The sequence below is a fragment of the Sesamum indicum genome, linkage group LG8 (assembly GCF_000512975.1).
Source record: "Sesamum indicum cultivar Zhongzhi No. 13 linkage group LG8, S_indicum_v1.0, whole genome shotgun sequence".
Lineage (NCBI taxonomy): Eukaryota > Viridiplantae > Streptophyta > Magnoliopsida > Lamiales > Pedaliaceae > Sesamum > Sesamum indicum.
The window spans coordinates 15,667,043-15,681,867 of record NC_026152.1 but is presented as its reverse complement, the minus strand read 5'-3'; the positions used below and the strand labels follow the sequence as shown (position 1 = coordinate 15,681,867).

The 14,825-nt window shown below is 34.4% G+C and overlaps 3 protein-coding genes across 4 annotated transcripts in view; all 3 read left to right on the top strand.

The window, feature by feature from the left end:
* Positions 1,422-4,992, top strand: LOC105168891 (protein WVD2-like 2). The gene is made up of 7 exons (XM_011089085.2): positions 1,422-1,641; positions 2,599-3,076; positions 3,625-3,713; positions 3,838-3,931; positions 4,040-4,111; positions 4,261-4,371; positions 4,592-4,992. The coding sequence occupies exons 2-7, from the start codon at positions 2,603-2,605 to the stop codon at positions 4,721-4,723; spliced, it is 972 nt and encodes a 323-aa protein (XP_011087387.1). The 5' UTR covers positions 1,422-1,641; positions 2,599-2,602; the 3' UTR covers positions 4,724-4,992.
* Positions 10,545-12,683, top strand: LOC110012476. The gene is made up of 2 exons (XM_020696389.1): positions 10,545-11,340; positions 12,162-12,683. The coding sequence occupies exons 1-2, from the start codon at positions 10,812-10,814 to the stop codon at positions 12,281-12,283; spliced, it is 651 nt and encodes a 216-aa protein (XP_020552048.1). The 5' UTR covers positions 10,545-10,811; the 3' UTR covers positions 12,284-12,683.
* Positions 13,762-14,825, top strand: part of LOC105169397 (ankyrin-1) — a 12,048-nt gene continuing 10,984 nt past the window's right edge. For both annotated transcript variants that reach the window (XM_020696388.1, XM_020696387.1), the window contains exons 1-4: positions 13,762-13,922; positions 14,020-14,082; positions 14,231-14,401; positions 14,548-14,679. In XM_020696388.1, coding sequence (XP_020552047.1) covers positions 13,892-13,922; positions 14,020-14,082; positions 14,231-14,401; positions 14,548-14,679 — 397 coding nt within the window. In that variant the 5' untranslated portion in view covers positions 13,762-13,891. The remainder of the gene's footprint in view (positions 13,923-14,019; positions 14,083-14,230; positions 14,402-14,547; positions 14,680-14,825) is intronic.

Below are 14,825 nucleotides of genomic sequence, written 5' to 3'. Positions count from 1 at the left end.
ATGTGTTCTGAAATGGAATTTTTTTTTTTTTTTTTTTTTTTCTTTTTATCCTCGTGCTATTAACACGCTCGCACCATCGTTTAAAAACGACATAGCGATATAAGTAAATAAGTGTGTTTAAAATAAACGGTATGTTTGAATTTATTTTTTGAGATAATTTAAAATATTTTAAAATAAATGGTGTAGGTTCGATGTTAGTATTTGAGAGACAAATTTCTCTGTTCATTGTCAAATCATATTTCTTTTATATATTTTTTATATATAAATATTGTGTGTTTAATGTCGTAATTTTTTTAGACAAAAATTATTGTTTATTGTCAAATCATCTCTTTTATATTATATATATATATAAATATGTATTCTTTTAAAATCGTTGTTCATAACATTATTCTTTTAAAATCCCCATACAATTCAAAATATTTTTAAAATCTTTCACATGAAACTAGCCTTATGTTTGGATTTGTGTTTTAAATGTCTTGTTTTGTGTTTTGAAGATAGAGAAAAAAAATCAGAGATAAGTAAGTGTGTGTTGAAAAAAGATGATATGTTTGGATTTGGGGTAATTAAAATATTTTAAAATAAGTGGTGTATGTTTGATGTTGGTATTTGAGAGACAAAAAACACTGTTTATTGTCAAAATTATATATTTTTATATATAAATATGTATATATATCAATATTTTATGTTTCATGTTATATTTTTTTAGACAAAAATCACTGTTTATTGACAAATTATGTCTATTTTATATTATATACATAAAAAATATATATATGTTATATATAAAAAGTTAAAAAAAAAAAAACACACATATAAATGCAAAAACATAAATCCAAACAATGCCCTAGGTGTTTTATAAAATGACAAGATTCCAAACTATCATGATAATATATATATATATATGTGTATGGAGTGATGTTAATAAAATGTTAATATTTTCTGTCTAAAGTTTAACGAGATGGGATCAGGTGAAAGCAGTAATTTTCAAAGAAGGTGCACGTGTAATTTCATAATTTTTTTTAATAAAGTGTAATTTCGCATTTTCAAATGAGATATGTAATTAATTTTAACTACAATTATAAATTATAATAAATATAGAGAAGTAAGTTGAGACAGAATTGTAGAGAGTGGGTAGTTAAGAGAAATAAAAAATATAATTGTGAGATTATTAAAAAAAATTGAAATTACTAATTTAACCAAATTTTGTTAAAGGGTAGATTAGGGTATTAAAAGATTGATACGAACAAAAGATTTTCTTTTATAACAGTATACGTAGATATTATTTCATTAAAAAAATAATTAATATTATTTTCATATCTCAATTATTAACAAAAATAAGAAGAAGAAAGAAAATAAAATAATTATAAGCCGTAAATAAATTAGCAGTAGGCCGAGAAAAATGGTTTGAACAATGGAGACTAACTAGAGGACTAAAACAAAGAAGAGAAGGAAGAATAGTAATACAAAAAGCATGAAATAAACATCAGGGAAGGGGAGGGGAGGGGAGGTGAGGGAGAGAGAGAGGAAGTTGAGATCACGTTTGTTTGTTTGTTGTAGGTGCTGGCTGTTGTGATTGTTGGTGTTTCTTGGATATTTTACAACGCAGATTGGAAGGAGAGGGAAGAAGAAAGGAAAAACCTATTTGTAAGGATTTTTTTTTTTCTTTTTCGTTTATTTTCTTCTTGTTTTTGTTGCTTTAATCATACCCTTTCTGCCAACCATTTCATGCATTTTTCTGGCATTCGTTGGTTTAATTTGCATGTTAACTAAATGTTGTCATTTCTCTCAATATTTGAATTTGTGTGTTTGTTTTTGAGAGCTTTTGTTTACATATAATCTTGTCACGTGAAGCTGGAGAAGAGAGGGAGCATTGAGCTTTGATGTGCGCAGCTTTTTTATTGCTATTCTTTCCGTTTCATTCGTTGATGGTAATTTGGTGTGGAATTGAGGATGAGGAATATTTTGGATGAATATTGCACTGAGAAAACGTTGTGCGTTTGTCTTTTATTCATTTTTACTTATTTGAGTATTAATATTCATTTTGAGTTTGAACTTTTACCAAAGAGGTGTATTTGCTCTGCTTCAATTTTGATTTTCCATTGCATCTAAAGTTTTTGGTGGGAGGATTATGCTTGTTTCTCCGGCCCATTGTAAAAGAGAATTTTCTCTTTTTCCACTGATAAAATTGATGGTTTCATATTGTTCCATTTCTATTTCATCTGAAAAAGTTTTGGGTCACAAATGTACGTAAAGAATACGAAGAAGGGAGAGAATTAGAAGATATATTTATGCTTTTTGTGTTTTATTTTAATGTGGAAAGGCGACTGGACTATACAATAATTATATTGTACTTTGGTGGTATTTTAGCTCTCAAGTTGCTCTTTTCTTTTTTAAAAAAAAAAGAATAAAATATCTCGTGGGGCTGCATTAAGATGCACAATGGAGTAACATTTTTCCGATTCTATGTACAAGTTGCTTCAATGATGTGAGCCATATTGATTTCTTCCACTAGTGAGTTACTTTATTATCATCACATGAAACAAAATTTCAAACATCATAAAAATGGATGTTTTTTGATGGTTCGACTTTATCTTCATGGAGGCAAATGGGAAGGGACGTTACAGGCTTACGCATTGACAAGAAGCCCAGCATGGTCAATGTGATATCCAATGGCACCAATGAAGCCGCAATTCATGTTTCACCTAAAGTGTCACCAGAAAAAGTTGAGACGAGAGATTATGAACCTGGTGATCAGACTGTGAATGGCATACCTGATAAATATAACAAGATGCAAGATGTTACAGGTGTCAAAAGCATCAAACGTGAGCTTGAAGAGAAAATCAATGAAACCGAGGCTAGGAAGTCATTTGGGAAAACATTGAGCTGGTCAACAAAGCTATCGTCGGGGTCTGTTGTTGATGGCACAACAGTTGCAAATTCTTTAGAGCAGCCGGCACCTACTACAGAGGATGAGAAACAGACTTTGTATACTAAGGGGGTTGAGACCAATGATTCCGGAGCGGATTTTTCACCACGGTCTAATGATCTACATAGTCCTAAGAACACAGAAAAGCAGCAGGTAAATTGCTTTCTTCGTGTACCATGATATTTTGTATTTTCCCTATTGTTTTATGATGTACTTCCTATTCATTCTTGAATACACTTAATTTATAATCAGGTAAGTCTACCTTGAATTAGTAATCTATTTGCTTAGATACTAAGTGAAGCCCCAATTTACTATGATGGTTATATGTGGAGTTGTGGTTAGAGTTTTTTGATAAATTACATCGATAATTTTTGTTCTTTTAAATTGGTGTGAATTTAATAAAAGAAGAAACAGGTCTAGGTTATTACTGACATCATTTGAGCAAATTATAATCTAGAGTATTATTGTCGCCTAATGATGGGGTCCTCCTGCAGTTTTATACTATTTTTTGATTATGTAGTTTTGATTGACATAGCACTACGCCATCTAAAAGTTTGTTAATGTGTTGTATGTGATGACTAACTTACGAGAATAAATGTTGCTGAAGTTTAGTTATGCATAAAACTCAACTCTAAGATACACATAATCATTGCTTTAATGGAAATGTAATTTGATGCTGATTATGCCAATTTTTATTACAGCCAAACTCTCCTTCCATGTCAACAAAGCAGCAACTTCTCCACTATAAAAATGTTTACCATGAAGAAGACAATTGTTCCATGGCGTCCTCGTATCCTTACTCTGAGTTTGGTTTTTCATTTCTTAGTTTTTCTTCTCTTCTTTCTTGCTATTGCTCATGAGATAGTTGTCTTTTATTCTACTCTAGCTATTTGATATGGCCTTGACATTCATAGTGATGCAACGTATCAACGGACAATTAGATCCAGAGTTACAGTTCCGGTTGCTCCAAAATTCACTTGCGTGGACCGTTTAGAGAAACGCAAGGAGGTAATTTTTCATTTCTTTAAGAGGGACGTTAATGTGTAATCTACTATCACGCTCTCACCTTTCTTTCAATAAATACTTTTTACTTTTTTTGTTGCCCACCTCTTTTAGTTTTATGCAAAGTTGGAGGAAAAGCACAAAGCTTTGGAGAAAGAGAGACTTGAACATGAAGCCAAAGTCAAGGTACAACTTTTTCGTATGCCCTTGAAAATTTCCATTTTTGTAACATTTTTTGTGCAATTTCCAATTCCATATTTCCTCTTCGTCATCTCCTTCTTCTAAAAATATTACAAAGGTTATATGCATTCTTATTTCTTCATGTTAATTTGTAGGAGGAGGAAGCGGCAGCTATTAAGGAGCTGAGGAAGAGCATGGTGTACAAAGCAAATCCAGTTCCTGATTTTTATCGAGAAGGGCCTCCCCCAAAACCTGAGCTTAAAAAGGTATCTAAAAGTCGTAGGCTTTGAGGAATGATAATGACATTGTAGATACTTGATTGTCTCAACATGCTCCCTAATGTGCAAGTTCACATTCCACAGTTGGTCATTTCTTTTCTGCCAATGTATAAAAAACCTTAATCATTTGAGCTTAAGGAAACATCTCATTTCGTGCTGCCCGTCTCTTGGTACAGAATCATACTATTCTTTCAATGGTTGTATGCAGTTACCGGTCACTCGTGCTAAATCACCAAAGCTAACAAGGAGAAATAGTTGTGGTGATGCAGTAAAGAATCCAAAGGACAAGGTACTTTGTGAAAGAGCAGCTCGTCACGATGTGAGCATTTACCGAAGGTAAAAACTCCCCCACTATTCCAAACGGTAAGGATTGAATATAAAACATGAATGAAACCAGCAGATTTGAAGATCATGAAGGATCATCATCCGAAAGAGACAACAAGAAGTTCTCATGTGAAGGAGAATGAGAATGCAAATATTGTTGTTGAGTTGTGAAATATATGTCTTTTCACCCTTTGGTAGTTTTAGTTTTTGAAACTTTAGTATGTAAAAACTTCTAAGTTTTCATATATGTGATATTAAAAATGTTGTCATGACAGTTTTCTTTTCTGTTGACTTGTCAAATGTGATGTCTGAATCATGAGCTGTATATATATCTTGGTAATTTATGTGATTTCTTTAATTACATATTAGGACTCTTTCAATCACCTTGCTTTTAGATCTTTTTTTCTAAATGTTACTTTAGTTAATTAACATTCAATATTTAATGATTCGAAGTAAGTAAAATATGTTCTTAATTGTCAAAGACTTAAATATGAGTAAAAACATATATAAATAGAACTTATATGTATGCATAATAGTTGCCCCGAAACTCATGCTTTGAGAAAACAGGATTCCAAATATGGATTTTTCATTTTTTATTTTTATCCTTGTTTTGAAGATAGTTACATAAACTTCCTCAAATCTTTAGTCTGAATATAAATCCTTAAGTTTTCAACATTATTTGTAGCTCTTTTGGAGTTAATTGTTGTTGCAAAATCCTAATATATTTTATGAAAAGTTCAATTTGTCGTTTAATAAAAACTCATAGAAGCAATGCTTCAGACCTGGAAAAAAAAATATTTCTTGCAATGTAGCTCTATAAGAACCATAAATAGAAACATGTGAAATATTTAGTAAAAGATAGATATTTTAGGTACAATATAAAAGAATGTTGTAATTTGGGAGAGGGTGTCAGGGGGTCATTTCAAAATAGGAAGTGCTTTATGAACCCAACGTGAAATATTATTTTTAATCATACTGTCTCAAACTATATGTTCACAAAAATTCGTTCCGGACCATTCCAAACCAGATTCTTTGAGATTGTCCAAATTAGAGAAATTGCTAAAAGTTCATCACATGGTGACTATGTTTCTTAAAACCTTTTCAACATTGACATTTTCTTTTATTAGAAATCAATACGTGAGATGCATGTAATATATACACAAATGAAAAACTTAACTATGCAAAAAAGACAATCAATGTTTATTTCCATTTTTAAGGTTTTCCTAAAGAAAACTCTAAAACAGTTTTCAAGTCAATGTATAATTCATTAGAATGTGTATAGTTGGGAAAAGTTACGATAAATTATATTTTGTCATTTAAATTATACTTTGTTATCTAAATTTTTTTTATGTTAATTTATCATTTTAATTTTGTGAAATTTGCACTCACTTATATATGACTATTTTTCAGTTGATTTTTTTATATAAAAAAAAAATCACATGCAGTGCATACGTGAAATTATGTGAAATATTACTCTACAAAATTATTTAAATTTATAATTGCATTATTACTTTGTTATTTGTGGTTGACCTCTACCCTTCTAGATGTTATCACTTTATCTTCTTTTAGCCTCATGCATCTTTGATCAAGCCTACAGATTGAGAAAACTTGAAAAACAGTATTCCAAAATTAGAAACAGATCAAAACGATAATAATCCAGATGAATCAACTCAAAACGACACTAAATTCAAGTTAGTTTCCACAATATAAACACGTAAAATCTAACTATATCACTAAGCCTCCAAGATTGGCCCACTTCTCCAGCGGTCCAGCCTCACCAAGCCCAGCAAACACCTTAACTCCCGTGTTTGATATTCTTGGCAAATTTTTTACCTCGAGTCGTTGCGTTGATCATAGTCCCCTTTGCTCTGTTCCTGTGCCCAATCAAAACAAGAACAGTCAATTTTCTATTACCATTCTTATGTAATTACCGTTTAACTGTCGCACTGACCCCTTTCTTTCCCATATATATATGCGTATACGGAGAGAGGGGAGAGAGAGAGGGCGAGCTCGGAAGAAAATAATTTCTATTCACTGTACAAGAAATTCTCTAACTCAGGCTCTTCTCCTGCTTCTTGCACCGATCTAGCTCCACACAAGAACAGCAAAACCACTCACAAAGAAGCAACCCGTTTCAGCCAATTCTTGTTTCCCATGAGGATTCGTGGAAGAAAACTTCCTGCAGTAGATCACCCTGTTTCTTCATCTTCACCATCATCATCTTCGTCATCCTCTTCTTCATCGTCCTCGTCATCGATCACTGCCGCTCATTCTTCCTTAGCTTCATCGCAAGATTCCTCCAGTTCTTACCCGTTTTCTTTGCTCGCGACGACGGCCCATCGCTGCCACGGCCTCGATCTGCTCGTGAAAGCCATTCACCAAGTTACTGCTGGGTCCGTCATCGGAGTCCCTTATATCCAGCGCCGCGTCAAGATCAGGAGGAGAAGAAGAAGGCGAGCCCTCCAGTTTGATTCCTGCATTTTTGCTGAGCTTTTCGAGCAGAAGAAAGGGCAGCAGAATGAAAAGAAGCTAAATAGTGTCAAGAAGAAGCAGAAGGGGAAGAATTCCGTGGCGAAGGGGCGGCAGAGGAGAGTGATGGGTTTGCCGTCTAAGCTTCAAGATTCAGTTCTGCAGCCATGGGGGAGATCTGCTGCTGCTGATGAATTGGGCTTGTGAGTTTTATGTATTGTTCGGATTTGTTGGGAGGAATTGGGAGGTGAAATTTTTGGATCTTAGATGATCTTCTTTGAATTCTTAGCTGCTAGTAATAGATTTAAGAGATGAGTATTGTTTGTTAGTATTATTTGATTTTAACAGGGATTTTTCCTCTGTATCAAGAATATGTCCTTGATTTGCTTCAACTTATCAATATTAATGAGAAAATTCTTATATTTCTCTTCTAGATTTGGTCTTTGCTCTTGCTCTGATATCTTAATATTGAACTTAAATGGAGTTGGAATTAGGAAAATGCAATTTTAACATGGCACTAATCTCACCCTTAGTTAAGTTTCACACCACTAACTTGGAGATTCATTGCTGTTGGAGTTTTAGTTGTTTATTTGGAATCTTTCTCATCCAAGTGCAGGCTTAAAACTTTTAGATTTGAAGTGCTATAAAGGTATGTTTTCTCTTTCTTCTTTTCTCGTGCTTTCGACGGTTAGTATGAAAATGTGCTTGGTAGTTTGGTAGATGATTTCACCTGATATCCATGGTCTAGCAATTGAATGAAGTCGGGAGAATCATGTGGCCTAAGAGCCACACCTTGTTGAAAGATAGATGGTGAATTCGAAAAGATTGAATGAATATTAGGGAGGATCATGTGGCCTAATAGCGGCACCTTGTTACTATGAAAGATAGATGGTGAATTTTCGAATAGATTGAATGAATATTGCGGAGGATCATGTGGCCTAATCGCGACACCTTGTTACTATGAAAGATAGATGGTGAATTTGAATAGATTGAATGAATATTATGCGGTCTTGAGCAATATCTTTTGTGCTGATAAGCACTAATGATGAAACATTCTGGAATATATGCAGAAGTTGTATTTGCGGCCAAACTGAAATAGCTCCAGTTTAGCTAACTAGTATAGAAATTGCTCTCTCTATTTGGCAACTTTTTCTTTGTTCTATGTCTTGGTGTTCTACCAGCCTGATTCCGTATGCTATCTAGAGAAAATCATGGTCCATGGACTTTAATGTTGTTTAGAAGTTCATCAAAGTTATAGGAGTTTGCAGGGAATACTCTTGTTTTGGGTCGGAATCAGGCCATATTAATTGCTTGGCAAAGAATGTGCAGATCAATAGCTGCCAAGTATAGATTGGATTGACATGTACAAGAAAAGACAATTCAATTTGCTTTACTGCGTATGGAGAAAAATATTATATATTTCTGTAATATGAATGAATGAAGAAGATGCTTCTGAATTGAACCTCTTGAGGTCTAAAAGATGAGAGGAAAGAACCAATCTCCTTTGTTTTCATTACTTTGATTTAAGATGTTGTGACAATAAAATTAGTGGGATGTAGATGACAAATGAATGGAAAAATGCAACTGATCCTCGCAAGCTTTGCACATCAATTGCAGGCAAGGAGCTTGCCAGGTTTATAAGCGCCAAGGTTTCACTTCTAAATAATTTTACTAACTTCAACATTGGGGGGCACAAATCTAAATGATTTTACTAACTTCAACATTGGGGGGTTATTGTGTTGTTCTTACCGAGCTTACCAGGGCTTTCCTTGTGTTGTTTTCAACAAGCTTATGAGTGCAGGTGCACCTGAGGGATTTTGGAACTAAAACTGGAGCTAGGAGACGCCTACACACACGTAAAGTTGAAAGTTGAAACTCAGATCATTTCACGTCGTTTATGGAAAACCCAATACTACTGTCCAAAAACGAAATGACTGAAAACCCAGAAAAATAAAGAACTGAGGCAGGACCCTCACGAAACCAGATCCCACAACAGTTGACTCACCCCCAGGAGGAGGTGATGGACATTAATTGAATTGCAAAAAGTATCCATGGAATGGGGAAGGCAGTTGCTGGATAATAGCCAATAGGTGCGCCTAGGATGAGGAGACAAGCGTTGGGCGCCCAAGTGTACCTAACCCTTCGCCCCAACCTCCATGAATTCAGAGGGGACTATCCCAGATGCTAGAGTTGAACAAAACCCCAAGATGGGACCTGAAAAGGTCGCACGGGCTGAATTGGAAAAGGTGGCAAGCCATATGCCTCCACCTGATGCATCCGCAGAAATGAAATGCAGGGGTTGAGTGATCATGTCGACAGGCTCCCTAGATGTATGGAGTGATGTGTTAGGACTGCAAGCACACGGCGTCTCTCGTGTAGCACTTGAGATGTCAATCCCACAGAGACTAATATGATTATTAGATTCTTGCGACTTTAATTAGTTAAGCCGGTCTAAATTAGACAAGTGTTGGGAACATAACTAAACTAACAAAAAAACAGTAAATAGTTCATAGAAAAACGATAAATGATGAATGTCTAGAAAAAAGGAAAAAATGTATCCACAACGGTTGACTAGTATTTTTTTTTATCAAACCCTCTCTCTTAATTTGTGTATTTAATTAGAAGGGAATTATCATAATGGAATTTGTACCCTTTTTCAGTATATGAAAAAGTTGGTTTAATCAATTAACCTACCTATTCTCATACAGATTACAATAATTGCCCTTTTAAGATCTATGACAATTTATGCAAACCCACCAAAGAACCAACCTGCTTTCGTGTTTATTCTTATGTCTAATTCCCAACTCTTCAATGTGGAATTTCACCTTTTGATTTTTCACTAGGCATACAAACTAAAGAAAAGATTATTTGATTGCATCCAAGAAGCTCTGATTTAGAATTTGAGTTTGAGTTTGATCCTCGTATAATTTCGACACAATACCATTTTCTTTTTTTCCGACTATCATGTCATCTTTTGACACTCCAAAAGGCCACTAAGCTCGCATTGCCATAAAATTTGTAACTATGAAAATGTAATCTATATTAATACAAGAAAGAAATGTATTTTCCGTTTATGAAGGACGATTTGTAATACTGTAATGCTGAATTTTTTGTTTTTATTTATATGATATTTTAAAATATAAAATATTATTGATTATATATGCATCGTGCTGTCACTATTAGTAATTAAATTAAAAATTAAATAGAAGAAAAATGTGATTTGTTGATTTGACATGGAACAGATATAGGCCAAATAAAAGTTTGTTACAGTTGGGAAGAAAGGGTGGAGTTGAGAAAGAAAAGGGCGGAATCCAAGGACTTCCCCTCCCATTAATGGGACTTGTTTTTTAAGTTTTCCAAAGCAAAAACTGCTAAACTGGTGGCGGTGTTTGCCTCCACACCATTGAACAAAACACCCAACAAAAGCAAGAAACAAGAAAGCCAAATTAAAGCAACACCACCTCTACGGCGGCCCGTGGCGGTTTTCCCACTGTCCTCCGCCGCGGCTGCTGCTTATTACTTTCATCAGAAAACGGCATCAAACCCGTGACTTGGCTGATTCACAGATTACCCAACGTGTAAATATTGATTCAATTCCATAGCTAGTGTGTATACATATACATATATATGTTGAGATGGGAGAACCAGAAACCACAACATTAATCCAACCATCACCACCATCGACGTCTCTTTCACGTGCATGCATTCTTGACGAAAGCTGGTGGAGTAACCCCAAAACTAAGAGGAAACTATCCAAGCAGCTGTCCATAAACGAAGTCCCCCGCAACATAGCTTGGGAGAGGCGCCGTCGCCAGATTCTCCAGCAGGAGAGGAGGAAGAACAGCATTGCCATCCAGCAGGAGGCCGCGGATGATGATCATCTGACACTCACAGACGAGGATCTGAAAGAGCTTAAGGGCTGCATAGAGCTGGGTTTTGGCTTCAATGAAGAGGAGGGACGACGGCTATGCCCAACGCTTCCAGCCCTCGACCTTTATTTTGCGGTGAACCGACAGTTTTTGACCAGCCCGATTGCCAGCCCCGCCAGTACTGGCCCTGCACGATCGCCGGCTGCCTCCTCAGCGTTCAGTCCCGGAGGCCGCTATTCAAGCGGGAGCCCGAGCCCCACGAGCGATCCTGATTCTTGGAAGATTGTCAGCCCAGGTATATATACAGATCCATATTACTTTCACCTATTGTTATTGCTTCCCACTTTCTATTACCTCTACGTATCCTGATTTCATGTGAATTCATCCCTTTTAATTTGATAATTTTTAATGAAAATTGAAGATTGAGATTTCTTAATTTATGTAGCTCAAATGATGGGCACATACCATGTATTCTTTTTTGGGAAAAAATATACGATAGTTGTGTATAATGTAAAGTGAGGCAACAATTGAATTCTTTATCTTTAAAGCAATATTGTCCCTCACTAATTGTTAAAAAGATATGCAAATGTAAGTCGGGGCAAGACTTGGATTCTTTATTTTAAATAATATCGACATGAGTGCTAACAACACTACAAATGTTGAAAATCAACAAACAAAATGATATTTTGAACTCTTTCAATAAGAATACTATAATATTTTATTATCATGGGACCTATTTACAAAAACCGACAGTAGTTCAGTTGGTGGTTCATTTGAAGAGCTACACCCTGGTCTGAATGTTAGAATCACATAAATCACTCAATCACTCGGGTTCCTTATTTCTCTTTTACCATGAAATTCTTACACCATTTTATTGAATCTTATTCACATACTGTGGTAGTTGTATTTTTGCTCAGGGTCGGTACATGTTTCGTTCCATTAATTCTCATTACTGATACCATAATTATTTTTTAAAAAAAAACTCACTTTTTAATCATTTCATAGATTTTGTTGGTATTTTAACATAAAAAAGTCACATGATTAGTGTCAATTAATCACTTATAAAAGATTATCTATACTAATTAGTATTGCCACAACTAATTGTATAATGTGCAGGTGATGACCCTCAACATGCGAAGAAAAAGCTAAGGCATTGGGCGCAAGCAGTTGCATGTTCTGTGAGGCAATCCGCTTTAAGGGGTGAGATGGATTTAACAGAGAAGGAGAGGGAGACATGAAAACTAGGAAAAAGAAAAAAAAAAATTGCTTGATTAGGCTTGAAAATGTACATGTTCTGCGGTGAGGGACGGCGTAGGCCGTCGACAGCTTTCAGTACGGCAATTTTGAAGGCGAGGGATGAGAAAATTGCTTTTCTAGGTTGCATGAGAGCTTCTCTCACTAATAGAGGCCGGACAACGTTGTCGGGCTGTTAGATAGTTTGTTTTTTCTTTCTTTTCACATACGACTTTTTTAAAATTATAAATGATCGGCTTTGTGCTAAATTTGTTTCTTCATCTCTATGACGATCGGTTTGGACAGCCGTGCATGCATGGCTTGATGATGATGATGATTCTACCGATGAGACCTTTTGTGATGTCTTAGATAATATAGTTAGCATGCGATTGGTTCTTGGTTCAATGTGCATGAATCTATAAAATAGAACCCTATTGCTTTTAATTCATTGTATATATTCTTCCAATAAAAATTTGATTTTAATATTTTTAATGAATTTATTAAAAAATACCTCTCAAACTTTTCTATAATAAATGAACATGTTTTACATAATTGGAGATAGGAGGTAGATGGTTGGTACCTAGCTTGGTGTTGGAATTGCATAGGGAAGCTTTGTGTTTCTTTGTTCCATAATTTGGGTTCTATATACTTTTAATTTTATTTACAGAATTCTTGAAAATCGACTCATAATTTAAAAAAATGATCACTTTCAATCATTTTACCAACTTCTTAAAAAAATTGATGGAAGAAGTCACATATATTAAAAAAAGATTTTCTCAAATATTAATTTCATTACGTTAAAGATCATGATTTAAAAATTTCAAATCAATGTCAATTACGTGAATAAAAATTCCAGAGAAAGATATTCCTTTCAATAATTTAAAAAAATACAGTAGAAATTTAAATTGAATGGAGTAAACAAAAATATCAAAATCTCAAAATTGAATTTTGTACAACATCTTCACATAATAATTTGGTTAAACTTCTAAATCATGTTGCATTTTTTATTTCAAATAATATGTACGTATTATATATATAAAATATTTCCTTAAATAAAATAAAAGAAATAATTTTTGTACACGTGTTGTGTATATGGTAAATAGAATATAAAGGTGAGTTACAAGAGTCTTTTTTGAGATTTGCGATAATTATAAATACCTGTTATTTTTTTAAAAAATATAAATATCCCTTTAAAATAAAAAATACTAATATTCATAGAATATTTGTTATGATATTCATAATTTTAGGAATATTTATAATTTTAAATAAATAAAAAATATTTATAATTATAACAATTATTTAGAAAACTCGTCGTGATTTACCTATAATGTAATATGACACAGAATTTGGAATAGAAATTCCGGATTAAAAGCTGCCCAATTTTTACAAAATTTAAAATCATGGGATGAGATTTGCAATTAAGTAAAACATTTGGGGTGAAGAGGAATTCCAATTCAACCAGAATTTGCTGGAAGTACAAAACCCTGCAAAGCCCCTGCTCTTCTTACTAGCAAACACAAAGGAGTTCTTCTTCCTTGTTCTACTGAAACTTCAATTATTCTCCCTATAACTTTTCCAGAGAATCAAAACATCAAAGGAAGAATAAATAACTTATGGCTCCTGATGCTTCTGATGCCCTTGCAGGTTTATGATTTGTTCTACTTCTCGTTCTTAGTTGAAAAAGTAGGCCGACGCCCATATGGAATTTGGCCTTCTTCTGATGCTTTTTTTTTGGTTGCAGTGAGGGAAAAAGTTCAAAATTTCTTAAATGCTGCGCGGACCGGAAATTTAGACATCCTCAAGAGTAAGTAGCGCCAATTTCTAACTAGTACTTGCTTCATTCTTTGTTTATTTTCTTGTTTAATAGGGAGTTCTACTTCTAGCTTTTTTGTTTTTGTTTCTGCTTTTCTTATGGTTGTTGGATCTTTTCTTTTTCCTTGGCGAAAAAATAGAATTGGCCCAGCTGCTCGATGATGGAAAAGGGTTGGCCCAAACGGTAGCAGATATTAAGGATGCTAACAAGAGAGGTGCTCTGCATTTTGCTGCTAGGGAGGGTCAGACTGAGGTCTGCAAGTACTTGTTGGAGGAGTTGAAGATGGATGTTAATATAAAGGATGAAGATGGTAAACTGAATTATGGGCCTATACAGCACATCCTAAAAGTTCAAATGGCATATATAGAACTAGGCTATCACTTGGTTAAGGTTGAGTGGTTTCATACTTCATATCCTGCTTAGTGTTTGTAATGCAAAATTTTTGTTAATATTCAGGAGACACTCCTCTTACCCATGCTGCTCGGCAAGGACATACTGGCACTGCCAAATACCTTGTAGATCGTGGTGCTGATCCTTCCATACCAAGTGAATTAGGGACCACTGCACTGCATCATTCGGCTGGAATAGGTAAAATGTTATCCATTCTGAAGCAAAGTTGTGTGGGTTCAATTCCTACTCTGTCAATTATGGGTGTTTATTTTTCTTTTGGTGTTTCCTTGTTTTCATTTACAAACCCAATCTGCATAATCAGCCTCTTTACGACTGTCTGGGTC

Excerpts from the sequence above, each read along its gene's own strand:
- LOC110012476 (XM_020696389.1), top strand. The coding sequence starts at position 10,812 with ATGGGAGAACCAGAAACCACAACATTAATCCAACCATCACCACCATCG. Across the intron at positions 11,341-12,161 it reads TTGGAAGATTGTCAGCCCAG|GTGATGACCCTCAACATGCG; the intron begins GTATATATACAG and ends TATAATGTGCAG.
- LOC105168891 (XM_011089085.2), top strand. The coding sequence starts at position 2,603 with ATGGGAAGGGACGTTACAGGCTTACGCATTGACAAGAAGCCCAGCATG. Across the intron at positions 3,932-4,039 it reads GTTTAGAGAAACGCAAGGAG|TTTTATGCAAAGTTGGAGGA; the intron begins GTAATTTTTCAT and ends CACCTCTTTTAG. Across the intron at positions 4,372-4,591 it reads CAAAACCTGAGCTTAAAAAG|TTACCGGTCACTCGTGCTAA; the intron begins GTATCTAAAAGT and ends GGTTGTATGCAG.